The 22,891-nt window shown below is 50.0% G+C and overlaps 1 protein-coding gene across 4 annotated transcripts in view; it reads left to right on the forward strand.

Annotated features, from left to right (window-relative positions):
• Positions 1-22,891, forward strand: part of STK32C (serine/threonine kinase 32C) — a 60,579-nt gene that overhangs the window by 34,239 nt on the left and 3,449 nt on the right. Inside the window, exons 2-8 of one of the 4 annotated variants that reach the window (XM_085064563.1) lie at positions 1,395-1,450; positions 18,248-18,399; positions 20,354-20,527; positions 20,965-21,002; positions 21,686-21,775; positions 22,343-22,446; positions 22,538-22,654. In XM_085064563.1, the coding sequence (XP_084920689.1) occupies positions 1,395-1,450; positions 18,248-18,399; positions 20,354-20,527; positions 20,965-21,002; positions 21,686-21,775; positions 22,343-22,446; positions 22,538-22,654 (731 nt within the window). Of the gene's footprint in view, positions 1-1,394; positions 1,451-17,734; positions 17,955-18,140; positions 18,162-18,247; positions 18,400-20,353; positions 20,528-20,964; positions 21,003-21,685; positions 21,776-22,342; positions 22,447-22,537; positions 22,655-22,891 lie in introns of those variants that run through there. The other 3 variants (XM_085064564.1, XM_085064565.1, XM_085064568.1) reach the window with 3 other exon arrangements.

Consider the following 22,891-nt stretch of genomic DNA (forward strand, 5'->3'; position numbering starts at 1 on the left):
AACCTCCAAGGTCCATGAGCCCAACCTTTGATCACCACACAGTCAGATAAACCAGCTAAACATGGACCAGTCGTGGTGCAGATGTCCTTCAGCATCGCTGAGGCAGTGAACTGGGAGTGCTGGGAGACACAGAGTATGAGCTGGCCCAGATTCTGTTTTCTCTTTCATTTGGCAAAGTTTTCTGAGCTCTCCTGCAGAAAATGTCCCACAAAAGTGACAATAACAATATTTTGGATATAAGCCTAGCACAGAAGGGTAATAGGAACTCCATGGGCATGCGTGGGCTCTTGATTCATCCTCAGAGATGACAGATGTGCATTTATTTAAGATCTGGGAGTGGGACTCGTAATATTTATAGTGAATTCTTTGTTCCCACTCTTCCTGAGTGATTTTGGTCTCTGTGGCCAGGTGAACATGGGTCAGTGCTCATTGCTGACCACGTTATGCTGCAAACCCCCAAGCCCATGCCAAGCATTTCTGTTCATCCAGACATCTGGTGAGGAACGCTGAGGGTTCCCTGCACAGTCAGGGTCTGATGGTAGAACCGTCCAGGGCTGACAGCTCTGCCTGAGCAGGTGGGCTCAGCCCATCAGCAAGATCCTCCTGACCTCGTCTTTTTTATTTAAAACTGATAATAAATTAAATCCCAGCAGTACTTTGTATAAAAATAATTTTGTTTGCAGCAGCAGCTGATCGAGGCAGTGGCTGAGGAGTTACAGCTGCAGGATCATTTCTTGTCGCTGCTCCTCACCCTGTCCAGATGGGTTTGCATGTGAAGGGAGTGCAAGGCTGTCCTCCCCTAAATGCTGTGTTTTGGCAGCACCAGCAGCACACCCAGCACTGCCTGTGCACAGGGGGGAGCAGGGGGCAGGGGCTGGGGGGCTGTGGGGCTGTGGGGCAGTGTTTGTGGGGCTGTGGGGCAGTGTTTGTGGGGCTGTGGGGCAGTGTTTGTGGGGCAGTGTTTGTGGGGCTGGGGGGCTGTGGGGCAGTGTTTGTGGGGCAGTGTTTGTGGGGCTGGGGGGCTGTGGGACAGTGTTTGTGGGGCAGTGTTTGTGGGGCAGTGTTTGTGGGGCAGTGGACAGGGGCCCGGGGCAGAGGGTCTCACCACACTCCCACTTTGCCTCTGAGCTCTGTGAGGCTCCCCTTGGGTCCCCACAGGTCACAGCTGTATTTTAACTTGTGCTAAATTCAGTAACCTCATTCAACCCTCTGCCAGCTCCCTCAAGCAGGTGAAAAGAGACTTGAAAGAAAAGCAGCTGCTGTCCTAAAACTTCCCCAGAGGCAAACTTTTAGTAAAACCTTGGCCAACGCTCTGTAGTTTTCTCTTTTTTAAATGCAAGCCTATTTGCAGTAAAGCATTTACAAATGTAAATTCTTTTCTCTTTACCTTGTAGTGAACTTTGACCACTTCCAGATTCTCCGGGCGATTGGGAAGGGAAGCTTTGGAAAGGTAGGCTTGAGCAATTGGTCTTGCATGGTTTATCAGGTGTCTGCTGTTATGTACTTGTGGGTTATTGGAACAGTAATGAGGCTGAAATCGGCTGTTTTCGGGTTTTTTATGATGTCTGCTTAGTCAACACAGAAAAAATGTTCAGGAAAATACCTTTTTGCCATTTGGCATTGCTTGAATTCTTGGCATCTTGGTGCAACAGGTGTATTTTTAATTACCAGCTCAGTTGTGGCCATTTCACAGCGACATTCTTTATGTTTTCAGTTTTCTGTGGGGCTGTCTGGGTTGTGAGAAGGGCAGTGAGTCAGGAAGGGGCTGGAAGTTGTCCTTGGTGATGGACTGAGCTGGCACACTGATCATGAGGGTTCTGTGAAGTCCTGGGCTGTTTTCCCAATCAGAAATCAGTTATGCTGAAGAGGTTTTGTTGTTTATTTTTAACTGGTTTTTCTTGCCAAGCATGTGGGAGGATGTGGGAGGTGATGATCAAGAAGCTGTGTATCTCTGAGAATCAGTGACTGCTTGGTTTCCTGCTGTTAGTCCTTTTCCATTCCCCGTTCCGCTGGCTCTTGCTGTGTCCCTGCAGGTGACTGTCACAGCATTTACCCCTGAGCTGGCAGTGCCAGCGTGGCACTCAGGGTGGCACAGGGCTGCACTGCACTGGGAGTTCTGCAGTGCTTTTGTCACCCTTGTTTTGCTGTGAGCCAGCAGCAGTTGTGCCCCTCGGTGCAGCCGAGTCAGCTGTGTCTGTGACAGCAGCTGTGGGGTGACAGCAGCTGTGGGGTGACAGCAGCTGTGGGGTGACAGCCCAGGGGTGATCCCTGCAAACTGCTGAACTGGCGTTGTCACCTGCTCAGGTGACACTCGTGTGGTGCCTGGACTGGGGCTTTGGTGGGGGAATGGCCTGGAAATGGTGTGAGATGTGTGATATCAAAGCTGGGGGATGGCCCAGCCCAGCTCAGAGGGTGGCACAAGTGTCCCCAAACACAGGTGAGACAAACAGGGCAAGCTGAGTGCTCTGGGAAAGCTGTACCTGCACACATTGCCCTCTGGTTGGGTCATCTTGGTTTCTCCCATCATACTTTGATCAAAAGCTGGTGCCATGAAGGTGAGAAAGTCCAAATTTTGCTCTGGAGATGACCCAAGTGTCCTTTGCCTTCCCTCTGGGTGGTACAGCCTGACCAGGTAGTGTCCCACTGGACCATGGCCTCGGGAGCAGCCTGGCCTGCTGTCCTTGCATGGCTGCAAGATGGAAGCTTGGCAAAAGCAGAAATTTCTCAGGAGATCTGAGACCTGTTTGGCCAGAAGAACCCAAATTTTTACCAATGACTGAAAATCTCTTTGAATACCTACAGTGTATTAAGTGGTGTCAGTGCTGAGTAATGGTAGCAGCACAAAATGCAGTCTGTATGGGGAAAGTCCAACTTTTCTGGGAGTCAGGAGAGGCACCACTGTCACTCCCAGGGCTGCCATCAGTCCTTCTTCCTAGCAAAGACGTTTTGTTACAGCCTCAGTTCACTGAGGAGCACCAGGAGATGGATTTCCCTGCTCTGGCACAACCTGCCCACATGAATCCCTGCTGGCTTCCATGGAAGTCCTCCTGGGATGTGCAGGGCTAATGAGAATGGATTGCCAGCAGCGTGCAAGTCACTGAGGGGTGTTTGAAACAGTCACCCCTCTTTGCAGCCACATCCCTTGAGCAGGGAGAGCAAAAGCTTGCAGCAGAGCTCTGTCAGATTTCTGGGCTTCTATTGAACGATGGAGAATGATTAAATGCCAGCTCAGCCCTTGTGCTGTGAGGATGAGGCAAACAGCAGAGGAAAGTCACTCCTGGCGAGAACAAGAACTTGTCTTCAGCTCACCATCAACGACCAAACACTAACTCAAAACCTGAGCGAAAAAGAGCAGCTCACATTTTTGTTTTGAGCTGATAGGAGAAGATTCACACTTCCAAATATAAACTTTCCAGAGAGGGAGGTTTTATTCTTTTAAGCAGCAGCATCTGGAAAATTAATTCTGCTCAAAACATGAAAGAAAGAAAAAACAATTCTTATCCCAGGGCAGGACCCTTTTGGCTTTGAAGAGAGCTGCTCCCTGTGGCTGCTCACTCTGCTCCTAGCATTGCAGGAAGGTTGAGAGTAGCACACAGCAGTCTATCAGGTGTCAGAACTGTACATACACTTTCAACAAAACGCTGAAATGATTCATCTGTCATCTTTCTGGATTATTATGTCAATATGCTGAATTTCCTCTGACACTGAAAAAAGCTTTTTGCCTTTACCAAGTCATTTACAACTCGCATTTAATTACAGAAAACATAAACTACCCACCTGGCAAGTGGTATTGGAAACTTAGGAGTGGTTTAGTTGCTGTGCTTGATTCAACCACTCTGCCTGTGTTCAGGAAGATATTTAGGAGGCAGTGTCTGTGTCTGAGTAGAGCCTCCCTTGGTGTGTGTGAGTGACCTGAGGAGCTGTGACACTGTGAGCTCATGGTGACAGGACATGGCAGCAGCTCCTGCGCTGGCCTTGGGCACAGCATCTCCTTCCATGGTCACTTTGTGCACCTCTCAGGACAAGCTGTGAGGTCCTTGGTGTGGGAACTGTAGGAAAAGAAGGAAAGGGGAACTCAGAAGTCCCTTTTGAAGAGCCTGAGAGCCCCTGAGCTATGGCTCTGGTAATGCAATAAATGCCAATTTCTGTTTTCTAGAGATGAGTTTAATTGGCTTTAAGGTACAATTAATCAAATGAAGGCCAGGTTCAATTCCATGTTTACTCCAATTAGCAAGTATGTAATATTTCCCACACATATTAGAGGTGATATTATTTGGTTTTCAGTAATTCAATAGCAGCATAGTGTTCCTCCTGTAGCCCAGGCTCCTTTCCAAGCAGCAGCAGTTGCTCAGGTTTTGGCTGCTTTGATGCCATTTCCCAGGAGCAGCAGCCAGGAAAGGGTTTCTGGAATGGGGTGCAGTTTGTGGCTCTGTTTTATCATGCTCTGAGGTTCATTGTGCTCCACAAGAGACAGGATGGGACACAGAAATCCCAAGGCATCGGTGGTGTTGCAGGATCCACACCTCTCCCTGTTAAAAATTGTCCTCTCCTGGCTTCAGTCGCCATCCCTCTGATCCGTGAGGCAGCTGAGGGTGTTTGCTCCTGCACTGCTCCTCTCACCTGGGCTTCCCTCCTGATTCTCCAGCCCCAAACACCCATTCCAAGGGATAAATGCTGGATGGGGTTCTGGGAATTCATTATTTACACTTGACTGCTGTGAAGAAATAAGAACACATCCCAAGTTTTTTGGCATGGATTTGTGTCTTTGTGTGCCACTGCAAAGAGGGGATTAAACCAGGGCTGGGGCTGGGATGAGCAGCAGCAGGAAAAGGAATCTTCCAGAGGGCAGCAGTGTTCCTGGGGTGGGTGCTGGAGGCCCATGGGGGTCTGGATTTCAGTTTTCTCTTCAGTTTTTGGGGATCCTGATCCCTGTGCTCAGCTCTGCACTGACCCTCCCAGGAAAGGCTGGCTGTGTGTGGGTTGCTTTGCACAATTACTTCATGATTTTGTTGCTTTAATAATTCACACAGCCTGGAGCTGGGTATAGAAAGGCTTTAATCCATTTTCTAAAGGTCACAAATGCCCACCCAGTAGCTGCACCATAAATAAAATTCCCTTCAAGTCTATTCTCAACTGAATCCCTTTTCGACATCAACACAAGCTTGATCCATTTTCTTTTTTTCCAGCTTTATAAATGTTGGATTTTTCCCCCAAAAGAAAGGCTGGAAACTTAATCCCTTGATATTTAGCTGCCACAGAATTTTTTTGCCCTTGATTTTTCCTTTGTTGTCCTGGATCTTACATGAGACTCAGAGTTTGCCAGAGCCACAGGCAGGGACTTGGGACACACTAGGGACACACTTGGGACACACATCCCTGTCACACTGCTCCTCTCACTCGATGTCAACTCCGTGTTGCTGGCAGGCTCTGGAGACAAGGGTGTCTTGGCTTTGTCTCAATGTCCTGGTTATTGAGAGGGCACAGCCAGCTGAGGGGTGTCTGTGGGTCCTGGGGTGTCCCAGAGCCTCTGGTGTTGGGCCAGCCTGGGCTGCTCAGGCCCTGTCCTGCTTGGCCCCGAGGCTGCCCAGGAAGTCCTGCAGGATGCAGGAGGCTCTCCAGGCAGGAGATTGGAAACTGCAGCAGGAGTGATGTGAAGGACATTAACATTAGCAAGAGGTTTTTCCCCAGAGGTGCTGGGCACTGCCCAGGCTCCCCAGGGAATGGAGGCTGCCAGAGCTCCAGGAGTGTTTGGACAGGGTGGGATTGTTGGGGTGTCTGTGCAGGGCCAGGGGTTGGGCTCCTTGTGGCTCCTTTCCAACTCAGGATATTCCATGATTCTGTGATTCTCTGATTGCACAATATGCTCCACCATTGTGTCCAGCCCAGGAGCAGCTCCCTTGCTGGGGACAGTGACCAGGAGCAGGAGTGTCAGAAAACACAGAGCACAGCCAGGGATCCTCCCTCTGAGCCAATCTCCCAGGCAATTCTAAGGGATTTTTCTTCTCTCTTGGATGTTGCTAAGCTGTGAGCATGCCATGGGTAAAAGCCATGGGACAGAGAAGGGCAGAGCATGGGAAGATGCAGGGTGATGGAGTCCAGCACTGCCTCACTGCCTGGACCCCAGGTTGTGGGGGCAGCAGGAGGAAAATTACAGAGTGGGCAGTGCCACTGAATGGTCTGGAGTGACTGAGTGAGCAGTGAATTCAGCTGGAAGGAGCTGGGGATTATCCTGTGTTTCCCCACTGGGGACTTGTTTGGGGTTTCTGAAAGACCAGACTTCAAAAGACAGTGATTTATCAAACAAGCTGCCCACTCTGTTGTTATTGTACAGCCAGTGCCTTATTAACATTTGCATTAGAAACTGCCTGGGGTTGGTTTGAGCCTCCATCATTCCCTGTGGATGAGTCAGGCTGGTGTGGGAGTGCAGGTGGGATGGGAGGTGGGATTGACCCTCACTCAGCAGCCAGGGAGCTATGGACAGGAAAGAGCTGCAGGAGAGCAGAGGGCAGAAGCATTGTCCTCCCCCCAGACGCTCTGATGGCCCTGGGCAGCCCTGCAGGTGTCCCCGTGAGGCTGGCACTGCTGGCAGCCGTGCTGGAGCCTGGCTGTGGTTCAGGCCAGTGGGAAAGAGGTGGTTGATGTCCCCACAGTGGCTGGCCTGGCCCGTGGCAGAGGTGACCCTGTGGTGGCTGGCTTGGCAGGCTGCATCCTGAGCACCTGGCAGCAGCTCTGCTCAGCCTGGGAGCAGCAGTGGTGTCTGGAGCTGGAGCACAAGGCAGCTCCTGCTGCTGGCACAGGGAAACTTGCTGTGGCTTCTGTCAGCAGCAATGTTGTCTCACGTGAATTCCTGTGTGTGCACCGAGGCTCCATGGCAGTCAGCTGCTCAGGTTCTTCCTGGCTCTTAGATGGGTTTTTCAACACCCTCCCCACTCCCCCTCCCCTCCTGAGCCCAAATGCCATCTCATTTTGAGGTCTTCGGCTGAGGAAACCTTTTTAAGGATCAGCATATGCTGCCTGTTGAGAAGCAGATGTGCCAGAATCCAGCCCTGAGCCTTGTGCCAGAAGGACCAGCCTCGAGGTGGGTGAGGGATGGAGAGCTGCAGGCATTGCAGGAGGAGGAGGAAGAGGAGTTGCAGTGGCAGCAGGAGAGGATAGAGCTGGGTCAGGCTGACCTGGTTTTGAAGAAATATTGGAACAGGCTACCCAGGGAAGTGGTGGAGTCCCCATCCCTGCCTGCTGGTGTTCAGGGAAGGAGGATGTGGCACTCGGTGCTCTTGCCTGGTTGGCAAGTGGTGTTTGGTCAAAGTTTGGATCTTGATCTTGGAGGTCTTTTCCAGCCTACAGGATTCTGTGGGTCGTAGCCCAAATGCATCACTGAATTCCATAAACATTCATCCATCTGTAAGGAAAAAAAGCAGAATGTTTTGGCATTGATCAGATTAATAATTGGCAATCAGATTATTGTTCTGTTAGCACTGCCCTCAGGACAATCTCCTGTTCCTGCCCTCAGTACCAGCCATGCAGCCACACCTGACTGCAGCTCTCACATGGCCAGCATAAAAAGTCTCACTTGTAAAGTAGAAAATCCATCCTTTGTCACTAATGATAATTATAAATTTCTCAGAGGCTGAAATGTGACCAGCATTTGGATCTTGTTTTTGTTCTGACAAGCCATCACAGCACACACCCCCAGCAGCTCGTAAATGGAACTGAGAGATGGAAGGTTCCAGCATCAGATGCAGCTTTTGGCAACAATAAAATTGAAGCTGTGTTGGACATTGAGGTCCACACAGGCCCTTGGAAGCTGCAGCTTGTGTGTTTGGGATGTTGTGTTAATGCTCATGGCTGGACAATCCAATTACAAACCACTTAATGTCATAAAGGATAAGGAGCAGTGTCCTCAGTTCCTATGAAATGATGAATACATCAGCATGATACAGCAAATAGAGTTTATTAAGGAAAACACTGCCTGGGTTTGTCCAGAGGATCATGGATGTACCCTGTTGTTACTCTGGGCAGCACCATCAGTCAGTGGTGTCTGTGGAAAGGAGATTTTCTCCTCTTCACAGGATGTATTTCTTCTTGTGGGTCTAAAGTTCAGGAATTCCTATTGAAGTGTTTGTGCACTGCTTAGAAACTGATCTGAATCTCATGGGAACTGCATGGACACAGCTCTGTAAGGCTGCATACAGTTCTGCTCTGGTTTTCTGTGGTGAAGGCAGGAGCTGCCCACAAGCCACTACAAGGCCGTTGGGATTTCCTGTGTCTCAGCAATGAATTAATGATGGAACATGAAAAACACAAGCGGAAACTGATGCAACAGGTGCACAACTAACAATAGAAACGAGTGTTGTGACGAGGGATTTGAGAGAATTTTCTGCAGTCGGAGGCACTGCCTTTGTTGGGCACCTGGAGTCAGTGGCAGTGCTGGGACTGCCATGGGACAGAGGCAGGACAGAGCCGGGGCAGAGCCAGGGACAGAGGCAGGGACAGAGCCCAGGATAGAGCCCAGGACAGAGCCAAGGACAGAGCCTTCATGTGGGCCAGGCTTGCTAGGAAGTGTCCTTCCCAGCGATGAGCACACCATGTACTTTTGTTCCTCCCAGTTTTCCTGCCTGCCTTTCTCCTTTGAAATTGCCTCTTTTCCTGTCTCCTAAGGCCAAGGGGCTGATTTGCCTTGTTTCCCTGATGAAACATTGGTAGACTGTGGAGATGAGAAAAAAGAGGATGTGGGAAAGCTCTTGTGGGCTACACCTTTGGAGGTGGATCAGAAAGGTTGTGTGCAGGGTTGGGTGTCTCATCCAGCCCAGGAGGTCTCTTGCACGGAGCCCCACAGCCAGGAGACACCCCAATCTCCAGAACCCTCTGATCTCCAGAAGCAGAGATCTCCAGAACCCCAGTCCTGCTCCCTAAGGCTCCAAGCAGGCTGCCAGCAGCTGTGCCCTGGCACTGCTCTGCTCCACACTGCCTGCTCTGCCCGAGATGGATGGATTGATTTGGGAGGAAGAGACAGAAATGGGTAATTCTCATGGCACCTGCTCTTTCTGTGTCTGTTGATGCATCTCTGTGCTCAACAGCTCTCTCAGCACTGGGGAAATGGCACTGGAGGATGGGCTTGGGAAAGGTCAGGCTGCTCAGGCTGTCACTGCAAAGGGCTCCAGAGAAAATGGCCAGGGACTGGAGAATGAGCAGCATAGGCATTAGGGTGTGATTTAGGTGGGTTTGGGTTCCTTTCCCCCCAGCTCTGTCCATTGGTGATGCTGTTGGCCAAGCCCAGGGTGAGGAGTGAGAGGCCTTCAGCTGCAGCCCAGCCAGGATCACCTGCTGAAATGGCCTGGACATTGTTAGTTGTCTAATGTGGATAGCAAAATCATGTCTGTTTCAATAGTTCCACAAAATTAAAATATCAGGAGTGAAAATGATGAATTCTAAATTTGGTGCTTTCCATGTTCATACCAACTGGCCATTTTGTTCTCTGAAACAAAACTGTGACTACAGGATCACTTTGACAATTGCAAATTAGCTTTTCTAATTTTTTCTCAATGCTTTTTTATTCTTACTGACCCATCATGTTTGGGATAGACTATATTTGATCTGTGTGATCAGGGACTCCACCTCCCTTCAGAAAATACTCTGGACTGCAAGCCCATGAGATTTTTTTTAACGAAAGAAAAGCATGGAAAGAAACCATATTTATTAAACAGAAGCCTTTTGTGTCTCTGCTTTCCACCCTCACCTCCCGTTTACTTACTATTTATGTCCAAAATCCATCGAGAATCCTTCTGTTCCTGTCGTTCTCTCACAGAGTTGCTGTAAGATTGTTGTGCCATGTTATTACTTTTGATCTAAAAATTCTTTTCAAAAGTAAGTGCTAAAAATTCCTCTCAATAAAGGGCAATGCAGTATGAAATATCTGTTCATGTGCAGCAAGTTAAACCAAACCACACTGAAGATTACCTAACCCTAGCCCATTCTTCCCAGCTGCCAGCTGGACAAGTGCTGTTTCCAGGATGCAGCATTGGCCACCCCACAGTGGGACTGTGCCCCCAGTGTGCTCCTGGCAGAGCTCGGGGTGCCTTTGCACCCTCAGGCTCTCAGATCAGCTCTGCTCGGCTCTAAAACATGATCTTAGCCCCTGCTACTGTCTCTGTCAGAGAGATCAAGATCATTGCCCAGGGAAGCTGTGGTGCCCCTGGATCCCTGGCAGTGTCCAAGGCCAGGCTGGACATTGGGGCTTGGAGCAGCCTGGGACAGTGGGAGGTGTCCCTGCCATGGCAGGGGTGGAATGGGATGGACTTTAGGGTCCTTCCAACCCAAGGCATTCCATGATTCTAAGGTTTGCAGGGTGTTCTGGGCAGAGGAGTCCCATCCTGGAGAAATGTGGAGATACAGAGAGTATTTCTTTGCCTTTGTACTGGGATATATTTCAGTGGTGTTTGGTAGGTTTGACAGAAAGGCTTGTGAAGCTTCTGAAGGCTCCCTGGGGTCAGACAGCCCTTTCTGTCAGTCACAGGGGAAGGAGAGCAGCCAGGAGGAGCACAGGTTTGGCTGTGTCCAGGCACATCCCAGCCCCTGTACCCACTCTGCAGGGATCTCCATCTCCCCAGCCTCTGTGGCTGCTCCTCCAGGGTGAGCCCTTTGTGCAATCTGCTGCTAAACAGCAGCCCAATGGAGCAAGCTTCTGCCAAGGGAAAATTAAGCATTTGGCTGCAAGTGGCATTGATTCCTCCTGAGGGTTTTGCACCGTGAAACACGAGTATCCCCTTCTTTTTGGCTGGAAAAAGAGCCCTGTGTTTATTTCCTTCAGCACAGAAGGAAAACTTTGGTGCCTGGGGGGTGTTGTGGCAGCAGCACAAACGAGGACATTGGGGCCACTTGGGTCTCGATGCCAGGCCCGTCAGGGCTGGATCAGGGTGAGTGATGAGGCTTTTCAAAACAGCACAGCGAGTGTTCTTGCCTTGGGGTCAGGGAACTTCAACATCAATTTACGTCCAGAGATTAAATAAGGCCCTCCAATCTTCATTGGAAGTAATTAGATTGCTTTCTGTTCCCAATATCTGTCAAATATGTAGCTAAAAAAAAAAAAAAGCCTCTTTGACCTGCCTCTCACAGAATGTAGCCATGTACATAAGGAGAGATGGCTCCAAATACTAGACATAATTCAAAATGTGTGTCACCCACAGGAAGACATTGCACAATTTATCCAGGAAACATTTGTTAGCTGTGGTTATGCACAGAGCTCCAGGTCCTCATGTAACTCTCTGGTGTGCTACTGAGCTGGAGGAAATGGTGGATCCAGGTTTGGATCCATCCAAAAGGCTGAAAGAAGATGGGTCACAGTGTCTTCAGGGATCTCTGCAGTTTGGTCTGAATTTTCCTCATTCTTCTTTAATTATTGAAAAAGAAAAGCCCAGCAGAGATCTCTGAGCATGTGACTAAAGCCAGACAAAAATGTAGCTGCCGAACAGCCTTTCCGTAGGCAGTGTGACAGCTCCAGAACACATCTCCTGGGCTGTCCTCCTCCCTGCTCTCGGCAGAGCTGTCCTCACCCTGCAAACACAGCCCTGTCCCCTCCAGAGCCTGCCCAGGCTCTGCTCCGTGTCCTTGAGGTCAGCAAACCCATGCCGTGCCACACCAAGGTGGGCCCAAGGCTATGGACCGAGATGATGCCAAATGTCTTTGGTTTAACATCGAGTGAAGACAGCAGGTTTGGGGTTTAACATCGAGTGAAGACAGCAGGTTTGGGGTTTAACATCGAGTGAAGACAGCAGGTTTGGGGTTTAACATCGAGTGAAGACAGCAGGTTTGGGGTGTCTGGTGGTGGTGAGGCTGCACAGCTGGCATGCAGGGAGAGAGCTGGAGAACCAGGACAAGCAAAAGCAAAGAAGAATGCTCCTCTTTCCTTTTTGTTCTTTAGGTTTCTCTGCTGTCACTTCTTCAGTTTCTCCTTGTTTATTTGGATTAGTGCCTCTCCTGAGGAAAAGAAGTCTACGTGTGTTTTGGAGCTGCAAGTCAAATAATCCCCCATATCCAAACTCAATTACAGAAACATCTGCTTAATGTCTGATGGGACCTTATTTTCTCAGCATGACATTAAAGGGAAATGCTTACTTTGAAGCACCTTAAATTGCATTAAATCACAGCATTCAGACCTTGTAGATAACATTCTGCACCCCCTTCCATGATCTCCTGCAGGGAAATTAGGAAATGTTCCCTGATAGACACCAACTGGGCAATCCCAGCTCCCTGTTTGCAGGGTGCCAATGAGGAGAGCTTTTCCTGACAGAGTGTCAGTGTGCTGATTGTCCCATTTGTGTCAGCAAGACACAGCAAGGCTCATTCTGGAAAAAAAATAGGGACAAGCTTAGCTTTGCCCATGTTTGGAGCCGCTGTGTCCAAGGCCAGGTTGGACAGGGCTTGGAGCAACCTGGGACAGTGGAAAGTGTCCCTGCCCATGGCAAAGAGGTGGAATTGGCTGATCTTTAAGGTCCCTCCCAACCCAGACCAGTCTGGGATTTTATGGTACTCTGATATACAGCACACGGAGATGCTATTGTGAACAGCAGGTGTTATTTTGGGTCAGGAGACTTTTTTGGCTCTAGCATAAGCAACTGAGCAAGAGATTTTTTTATGGAAGTGTTGACACGACCTGGAAACACCAACAGGCTTGCTGTGAATAAAAGTTTCATCAGCTGCTGTTACAACTTGGCTGCAGCAAACAGCAGTGCTGCATAAAAGAGACTTTAATGATTTATGGTGTTCTGACAAACGAGTCCATCAATCTTGTGGAAAAGCTCAGCTTTTCAGCAGGGAAAAAGTAAAGTTGTAAGACTTCATGAAAAATAATCTTAAGGAGTGAAATATGGCAAGTGTTTGGAAACGGAAACAAAATCAGCACTTAAAGATGTGAAGGCAGATTTGTTGAGCTGGTAACCTTGTGCTCAGAGCGTGGCTCCTGGGGGTCACTCCTTTGGCTGCTTCTGCAACTGCAGAGTTCAGATGGGATGCTGGGAAGGAATTCTTCTCTGTGAGGGTGGGCAGGCCCTGGCTCAGGGTGCCCAGGGAAGCTGTGGTGCCCCTGGATCCCTGGCAGTGTCCAAGGCCAGGCTGGACACTGGGGCTTGGAGCAGCCTGGGACAGTGGGAGGTGTCCCTGCCATGGCTGGGTGACACTGGGTGGTTTTCAATGCCCCTTCCAGCCCAAACCCTCCTATGATTCTGTGATTCTGTGAGCTGGGTGGAAAGGCTGAGGAGTGCTGTTGTCACAGCCAGCAGCTGTCACGTGTTGGTGTCCCCTGGGCTGGGTCATTGGCACACAGGAGAGGTGGCCATGGGAATGGCAGCAGATGTCCTGGTCTTGCAAATGGCTCTTTGTGTGCTGGAGATAATGGCTGGGAGAAACACTGCTGTCAGAGCTGTTCCCAGAGTGCTGCTTAAATATGCAGCACAGTCAGCCAGTGAAGGGTTTTGATTGAGTCAAAGTATGTTTTGATTCAGGATCAGACAGAGTTATAGCTGTGTGTCCCTGCTGAGCGTGGGGTGAGTGTCACTGTCACTGTCATGGGCAGCTGTGTGCAGCTGCAGCCCTGGCCCAGCACTCTGCCTGGTGCCACAGCTCCCTCTGAGTTCCACCAGACCCACTGCCCACTAAGGGTAGGTCTGAAATGATCTGCCCTGCCCAGAGCTCCCTGCCCAGAGCTCCCTGCCCAGGACCAGCCCTGGAGGGATGGAGAGGAGCTGCAGGCAGCCTTTAGTGTTTCCAGTCTCCTGCTCAGCTCCAAACTCGGGTCAGCCTCCTTCCAGGGACAGCACCCTGAGGTGCTGGGTGTCCCTTCTGGGCTGCTCTGGTAGGGAAGCTGCTCCTGGTGGGTTCCTGTGGGAGATGCTTCCAGCAGAGCTCCATCCAGCTGTTCCCCTGGTTCGTGTGCCTAATGAATCCCTGATACTGTGATTATATCACTGCAGGTACACCTGGCAGGCAGCTTTAAGCTTTGTTCTCTTGGCTATGCCTAAAAAAAAATTATTAGCTGATTTTATCCTTAATATTTGTGAGAATTGTAGAACAAATTGTTATGAACTTTTTGATTACCAGTATTACACAGATGTTAATTACCAGGGAAGGACTGCATTTTAATTGCCAACAGCACCATCATAACACATGATGGATACAAAGATGCATTTAAACACCAGGGGAAGTGGTTCTGTGTCCTGTGCAGCTGTGGCCATGTCCAGAGCAGTGACCCCTGTTTGCAGCTTTTCTGACGGCAGCTGAGAGTTTAAACTGTTTAATTTTTCTTTGGTAGATAATTGGCAAGATTCTGCCTGCAGCTCTTGGTACAAGACTAAAGCAGAAGGGTCCTGGGGATGCTGGGTGACAGGAATTTCCCTCCAGCCACTTCCTAAAGGATTAAAACTCTGGGAAAAGTGAGTGCTGTTGTGGTGTAAGATCTGAGCCATTCAAGGAGAACTTGGCTAAAGGAGATGAACTTGTCAGAAGTCAATATTTTGAGGTTATTCTTTCAGCAGTGCATAGGTACAGCAAAGTCCTTCTCAACTGCTTTGCTCTTTGCTCAGCAAGGTCAGGAAACCAGTGAACACAATCGTCCAGCCTGTCTCCAAAGTAAAATTTAGTGTTCAAAACTGAACTCAGTTGTCAAACAAGCTCGAGCTGTTTGTGCATCATGTTGAGTGCCTGGTCCCTGCTTCTGCTCCTTCAGAATGAAAAACTTAGTTCTTCTTGCTCCAGAAGCTTCAAATCTCCCATTTCCTCAACACTTTTCCTGAGGCTGCTGCTGTGCTTCCCCCAGAGCAGAGATTTTCCCCCAGGCAGTCCCAAAGCCTGCTGATGTTTCTGGGTGCCATGGGCAATTTTATGGTTATACTCCACATTTCAAATTTCAACCTTTCGGGTAAAATGGCCATTCTACAGATATTGGGGAAAACAGGGAGGGATCAATACCCAGCAGAAGCTGGAGGAGAAATCAATATATGTGGGCAAGGTGCAACCACTGCAAATAAGCATTTTTATAAACTAGAGCAGTGTCTGGCCACGGTTCAGAACTGGGTAGGATTAAGGTGTTTGATGTAGACGTGTAGTGTTGGCTGACTCTAAGCCTTGACTCTGCTCTAAAAACAAAATAAGTGAACTCCAGGCTTGTAGGCTGAAACGTCCCAGTGGCTCTGAGCCGAAGTCAACAGAGTGTCTGTGTGTGGAAGGATTACAGGGCATTGGTCTCGTCTTACAAAGGCAGAAGCCAAAGAAGGAGAAATTAAAGAAGGAAACCAGTGCTCCCAGTTCAGAGCTGAAAGGCAGATCCCTGAGTCAGCTGTGGGTTTGTGCAGCAGCCGTGACGGTGACATCCCTCAGAGGGTCACGAGTATCTTCACTTTGGGTGACCTCTGCACATGCAGAAGGAAGAAATGTCTTTGTGCAGCTGAGAAAGAGTAATCCCCACTATTTACCAGCTCCATGGATTCTGCCCAGAATGCAAACCACTGGCTTTTGCTTGAGCCCAGGAAAATTGTGCTGCCCCTGCATATCAAGGCTGAGATAAGTCAGAACATGCTATGAAATGATTAGGTGACCTCTTGTCTGAGTGGTGATTTCAGCTCAGTGAATTCCTTCAGAATTAGCAGGGGGAAAAAGTTATTTGATTTCTAAAGGAAAAAAGGCAAAGCCTACTTGGGAAAGTGTGCCAGGCTGGGAAATGTATGGATGCAGGTGAGCTGCCAGCTCAGGTGACAGCACAAGGTGTTGTCACTGTCTCGGGAGGGGTTTGTTCCATTCCCCTCTCCTGGCTGGAATGGTATCTGGGGCTCCAGCCCTCCCTGCATTGTGAGCAGCTGCACACAACCCCTTTGGCAGTGGGAATGCTTGGGGTATGTGGGACTCTGTGAGAGCTTTTCTGTGCTGTGTCTTGAGCAATCCACTCCCAGCTGCTGCCCGCCTTCTGCCTGGCAGGGCTGGCTCCGCTCCACTCGTTCTTCCTAATGCCTGTATTTAACCACCAAACACTCCTTTTGTGCGGCTGCATTGTGCAGAATGAGGACAGAGTCATTTCTGCTGCTTGCCTGGCTCCACATTGTACACTTGCCTGAAAAAGGATTAATTTAAAAAATGCACTCTTGACTTGTGCCCAAATAGATATTTATTCCTTCCCCAGGAGCAGATACATGAACGGAGAAGCACAAAACCAGAAAGATACATCTTGTGTGTCACTGCGTTTCTGTTCGCAGGGGCACCTCAGGAATGGTCCCTGCCTGTGACAGGGGCACCGAGTGGCTGAGCCCACGGGCACAGGGCAGCAGCTCCCGTGGGCACAGAGCAGCTCCCGTGGGCACAGGACAGCCCCCACTCATTCCACGGGGCTCAGCTGCAGGAAAGACATCTCCACTGACATCCACATTTTTCCCAGAAATCAGAGAACAAACATTTCCAGAGTGCCCGGAACTGGTGTTGCTGTGTGTGAAGGTGATGCTGTTCCATTTCAGAGAACTGTTTATTATAATTACGGAGTACATGAAGTTTTCATCATTTTCTCATTTATTATACCGGGCTCCCATTTTCACTGTGGAGAAACAAGAGACAAATGACATCAGAATAACATGCAATACTCGTTAAATTAAAGTACAGCAAGTCACAACCTAAAACATAAACCAGCTAGAAATTAATGAGCTTCTAGCCATAATGTGGAATAAACTGACATCAGGAGAGAATGTTGCTCAGTGCCTGGATGGCTGTTACCCGGAGATTTGTTTTCAGAGCAGTTCTACACCAATGACCATGTTTTAAAGGGAAATTGTTAGGGCTTTGCTGCTCAAAGAATTTATAATATATAAAGTTATTTTTGCCTGGTTTATTGAATGTACAACCAGTTCAGCCTGCTCTAGGCAGGGGCTGGATCCTGCTGGTGATGTGCATCGCGGTAGGCCGTTTATTATTATTATTAAGTTAGCATGAAGGAGGCTTTTCCTCGTGTTTTGTACCTGGAACAGTCCCTGGCGGCTGGAGCTGATGGGCTCTGCTCGCCCACGGGCACCGGAGGGGTCCAGAGCCAGGGAAACAGATCAGACCCCTCTGCCCACCGAGTGCCCTTAACGGGAGGTCTGAGGTGTGCAGAATGTTATTGCAACACCTGATTTTCAGCTCTCGCCGTAATTGTAACGCCGACGGCAAAATAATCCCGGTAATTCCTGCGCATCGCTAATTGGGGGGTTTATCAGGCTAACGATAACCACCCATTATTTTGTCACCTCCTTGCCGCAGCGTGTCCTTGATGATATTATACTGAGCACCATTAGCACCGGCAAATGGTTATTAATGGCAGCGTTTCGAGGTGCGGAGTGTTCGCGGCTCCCGCCCGGCTGCGGTTTCCTGCCGTCCGCAGAAATTCCCTTTTCTTACTCCCACAGGGGCTAAGCGGGACCTGCTCTGTGCCTGGGGCAGCCCGGGTGAGCCAAACTGCCCAAAGGAACGTATCCGGATCATCCTAATCACCAACGTGGCTGATAATTAAAGGAGGGCACACGTAATTAAAGCAGAAGTAGCCATGCCATTAGTTCGTGTAAAAGTAGTTACCGGGAGAGCTAATTAGCTCTTTGACAAGCAGTCACCTGGGTAATTAAGGTGTCATTAGAGGAGCTGAGGGAGGCACCCAGGGCCATCTGTGGGGATCCCGTGCCAGCCCGGCAGGCAGAGCGGAGCTCCGGGGACAGCCGCCGGGGTGTCCCTCTGGGCCAGCTGTTGGTTGTTGCTGTAACAAATTGGCATTTTAATCGCTTTCTGCTGACCCAAAGGGGATTATTTCCCCCTTGCAGAGCACAGCGATGGTGCGGCAGGGCAAACCCACCGCGCTGAGCTGGGCAGCCGCGGCTGTGAGCATCACGGAGGCGACACTGCAGGGGAACCCCTGCTTGCCTGACCCCGCTTTCCATCCCGACACAGCGAGCCCAGAGGTCTCTCCCACAGCTCCCAGAGGCAATTTTTGGAAAAGCTCTCACTTTGGAAAGCTCTCCGGAGCCGGCGGCCATGCCCTGGGGGCAGCTGCAGCTAGCTATGGGCAGCGGGGTGGAGCGAAGCCCGTGCGCTCCCGAGCCAGGCACGGCTGATGTCTGTGGGTCGCAAGTCACAGCCCGGGGATCGGCGATATTTGAGGGGCTGAGGTGCTGAGCAGAGTGGCTCTCAGCCCCTAAAGCAGCAAAAGAGCATGTGGAACATGTGACTGACTCTTTCCTCCTCCCCACGGCAGGTGTGCATCGTGCAGAAGAGAGACACGGAGAAGATGTACGCCATGAAATACATGAACAAGCAGCAGTGCATCGAGAGGGATGAGGTGCGCAACGTGTTCAGGGAGCTGGAGATCCTGCAGGAGATCGAGCACGTGTTCCTGGTGAATCTCTGGTGAGCACCTCCCTCCCCTGCCCTCAAATGCTCGCAGAGCCACACACCTGATGATTTGAAGGGCTCTCATAACTTTTAAAGCAGCAGATCATTACAAACGGGGGCATTCCGAGTTGCTCAATAATGACTTCACTGTGTGTGCACTGGTAGAAATGTCCTCATTACTGAGCAGTGTTTTAGGGTGTAATTTTAAAAAAAGGCTCCTCAAATCAGGATGAAATCTAACAAATAGCTTGATCTGGCAGTGCTTGTGAAATGCATCCTGCCGAGGCAGTCTCAGAACCAAAGGAAATGCAGTCTGTCTCCTCTGCCCTACAACCACATCAGCCCCTCAGCCCACCAGAATCCCTCAGCGTGCTTTTACCATGTTCACTGACCAAATAAAACACATTCCTTTGTCAGACACATCATTATTAAATTTTGCAGGAAAAGCTAAGTTACAAGTTTTAGAAAACAGAGCATGATATCCTAGGTCGTTGGTTAGTTTGGGGTGAGCCCTTGGCAGCAGCCATTGCTCCAGGTGATGTGTCCTTTCTCTGCCTTCCTGCCCGGTGAGGGCTCCCCTCCCATTCCAGCAGGGTTGCATGTCTGCCAGGTTGGTGGGAATTTGGAACTTCCAAAAACTGAGGAAGTTTTATGTCCAGAGCGATGGAAGTGGGTGATATGTCACATTTGCTTCATTGATTCACTGCTCCAGAATAGCCATTTGAGTTAATATTGATGTTATTTTTTCAGTTTTTTAGCAATTGCAAATGTTTCTTCCAACAAGTAATGACATTCTGGAGAGAATTTACTCTCGTAGCAAACCTTTTTGGCTCATAGTTTTAGAAGAAACCTACATGTAAGATGGGAGCAGAAGTGAGTGATTCATAAGTATTATACAATCCCACATACTCTTTCCTTGGAACTGCAGTCACCAAATATAACAATGAGTGTTGTTTTGGTGTATCCCCACTGCTGTCAGTCTCCCGTGGGACCCACGGCACATTTAGAGAGGCGGTTTACTCCACGGTAAATATAAATCTCTTTTTCTGGTTTATCTGGTTAAATTAGCAATTGTGTTTTCCAATTCATCTTCAGGATAGGCAGAGATATTTTAAGTAGGTTTATGAGATTGTTTGCAATGGAAAATGTGATGTTTCTCTCAATTGTCTGGCTGACAGAGCCTGAGCTCTGCACTGGTGGGCTGACATAGCACTGCAGCTTAGGGACAGTGACAGGGTGAGCAGGGGACATTAGCTGGGAGACTCACCTCTTCCTGGGAAGCATTGCTTAGTGTAGGAATTGATCTGAAAAACGAAGCAGCATCTTGAGCTGGACTTGCTTGGGGAGGTGCAAACACCAAAGCTGCACATTCAGTTTTGGGCTCATCACTGCAAAGATATTGAGGGGCTGGAGAGTGTCCAGGGAAGGGAATGGAGCTGGGAAGGGTCTGGAGCCCCAGGAGAGGCTGAGGGAGCTGGAAAGGAGTTCAGCCTGGAGAAAAGGAGTCTCAGGGGGACCTTGTGGCTCTGCACAACTGCTGCCAGGAGGGGACAGCTGGGGGGTCAGGCTGTGCTCCAGGGAACAGGGACAGCAGGAGAGGAAATGGTCTCGAGTTGTGCCAGGGGAGGCTTGGTTGGATATTAGGGAACATTTCCTATCCAAAAGGGTTGCTCAGCCCTGGCACAGCTGCCCAGGGCAGAGGTGAAGTCCCCATCCCTGGAGGGATTTAAAAGCTGTGTGGATGTGGCACCTGCAGATATGGGTCAGTGGTGGCCTTGGCAGTACTGGGGAATGGTTGGACTTGATAATCTGAGAGAGCTTTTCCAACCTAAACGATTCTGGGATTCTGTGCCCAAGGCAGGACCATTTGCAGCTCTCACAGGAGCTGTGCAATTAGGAGAGGGGGAAAGCCTGGCTGGGTCTGTGAGCCCCACGAGGCTCAGCCACCCCCTGGGCTCTGTCCCCGCAGGTATTCCTTCCAGGATGAGGAGGACATGTTCATGGTGGTGGACCTGCTCCTGGGAGGTGACCTGCGCTACCACCTGCAGCAAAACGTTCAGTTTACTGAGGAAACTGTCAAACTCTACATCTGTGAGATGGCACTGGCTCTCGACTACCTGCGGAGTCAGCACATCATCCACAGGTAACTCCCTGGGCTCTGCTGGCAGGGGGGACCTGCTGGGACCTGGCTGGCCTGGGTTTGGGGTGGGGTGTGTTGTCTGTGCTCCTCCTGCCCCCCATCACTCAGAGGGAGTCTGATGCTTCCCTGGGGGGCTGAACCTTCCAGGGCAGGTGTCAAAGCCATCCCGTGCTGAACACAAATATCCCCAGTATTGTGTTATTCATTTTCCTTGAGAATGATACCTGAACAAGTCTAATGCTTCCACCTTTTCACCAAGTTGCCTAGGAAAAGCATATTTCTAGTCCGTCATAGAGGGACTTACTTCATGTTAGTTAGAGTATTTTTGTTTTATTTGTTCCTAATTTTTGGTAGACAAAAAGTTGCAGGATTTTTGTCATTGAGTCTCATCCCTGGTCTTACTGAGATTCCATCTGCTGTAACCTTCCTTCTTTTCCCAGAGATGTAAAACCAGACAACATCCTTCTCGATGAGCAAGGTAGGACCACTCTGCTCCTCTTTCTTTGCTCCCTCATTCATTCCAAGGACAGATTCTTTACAGGCCTGAGTACTGAGAATTGTTTTACCTGGGCAAAGTGTGGGAAAAGCTGCTCTCCTTCTAGTGGATCATGTTTGGCTGAACATCCATGTGCTCTGTGATGCTGGGGAGGATCACTCAGCTGGCCTGTCCAGTGCTCTGTGGTCAGCATGGAGTGGCAGCCCTGCTTCAGCCCCGGGAATCTGGGGCCATTGCAGTTCAGTGGCTGGGAACAGCCTGCTCTGGTGGAAGGTGTCCATGGGCACATGGCAGGAGGTTGGGATGAGATGATCCTCAAGTCCCTTCCAACCCAAACCATTCTGTGGTTCTGTGATAGTGTTTCTCTGTTGTCTTCTTCACTCCTGTAGCTTCTGCCCAGAGCAATTTGGCCAAGTGCTGAAGCTGCTGGGGGTTACTGGCTACTCCAAGTGTGATTTAAAACCAAGACCCAAAGCTCACTACCCTTTAATCACCTGGCAGGCCCAAATCCTGGGAAACCTTTGGCATCTCTCATGGCCATTCCTGACCTGCCTGTGGCTGTGCTACCCTGTCTGAGGGCAGAAGCTTATGAAACAAATGTGTTCTGACTCTGCATTGACACTGCACTGCCATTAATTCCTTCTTAAAATGTGTTTTTATTTAAGGTCATGCCCATTTAACAGATTTTAATATTGCAACAATCATTAGGGATGGTGAAAGAGCAACTGCATTGGCTGGAACAAAGCCATACATGGGTAAGGAACAATCACCGCTGTCGTGCCTGTGTCACATTTTGAGAATGCTCAGCACACACTCCCTGATGGGCCCTGGCTGGGGCAGGAGCACAGAGTTAATTTAGGGCATTAATGCTCGTGTCCAAGTTGTTTAGCAGAGCCTGATTGAGAAGGGGAACTCCCAGTGTGAGGGCATCATGGTTGCCATGCTGTGCTGTCCCTTCCTGTCCCCACACCACATCCTGTCCAGCCCTCCCCATCCCATCCCATCCCATCCAGCCTCCTCCTCCTGCCCTCCCCATCCCTCTCTGCTGTCCCCACTGGCTCCAGCCTTGGACTTGGTGTCTCTGGGGGGCCCTATGGTTCTGCTGGGCTGAGTTGGGAGGGCTGTCCCTGCAGGTGGCTGATATCCCAGTTCCCAGCTAGGGCAGGGGCACGGCTGCTGCCACTGCTGCTCCCCTGCCTCACACAGCCTCCCCTCGGGCAGTTGTGCAGAAAAATCACTGGAAGCATTGTGCACTGATTTACATGAAATGCTGGAATAGAAAACAACAAATAACCTGTTGCACATTATCCCTTTCTGCTCAGCCCCAGAGATTTTCCACTCCTTCCTGAACGGCGGGACAGGCTATTCCTTCGAGGTGGACTGGTGGTCTCTGGGAATCATGGCCTACGAGCTGCTGCGGGGCTGGGTGAGCCTTTGGCCATCCTGGCCCTCGGACTGTGTGCTCTGGCTGACCCAGGGGCAGAGGGCACTCCTCACCTTTCTGTGTTTATCCCCAGAGGCCATACGACATCCACTCCAACAACCCTGTGGAGTCCCTGGTGCAGCTCTTCAGCACCGTCAGCGTTCAGTACTCCTCGGCCTGGTCCAAGGAAATGGTGGCACTGCTGCGGAAGGTGAATTGTCCTTCTGGAGCAGGTTTGGCTTGGATGGTAGTTACTGTGCAGGCAGGACTAGCTGGAAAATTATTAGTGTATTAATAAACAAGGGATAATAAGAGTAACAATAAGCCTTAAGCCTTGAGAAGAGAAGACTCCAGGGAGACCTTAAAGCACCTTCCACTGCCTAAAGGGGCTCCAGGAGAGCTGGAGAGGGAATGGGAAAAGGACCTGGGGTGACAGGACATAGGGAAT

This window comes from Lichenostomus cassidix, chromosome 6 (genome assembly GCF_008360975.1).
Source record: "Lichenostomus cassidix isolate B80296 chromosome 6, HeHo_3.0, whole genome shotgun sequence".
NCBI classification, from domain to species: domain Eukaryota; kingdom Metazoa; phylum Chordata; class Aves; order Passeriformes; family Meliphagidae; genus Lichenostomus; species Lichenostomus cassidix.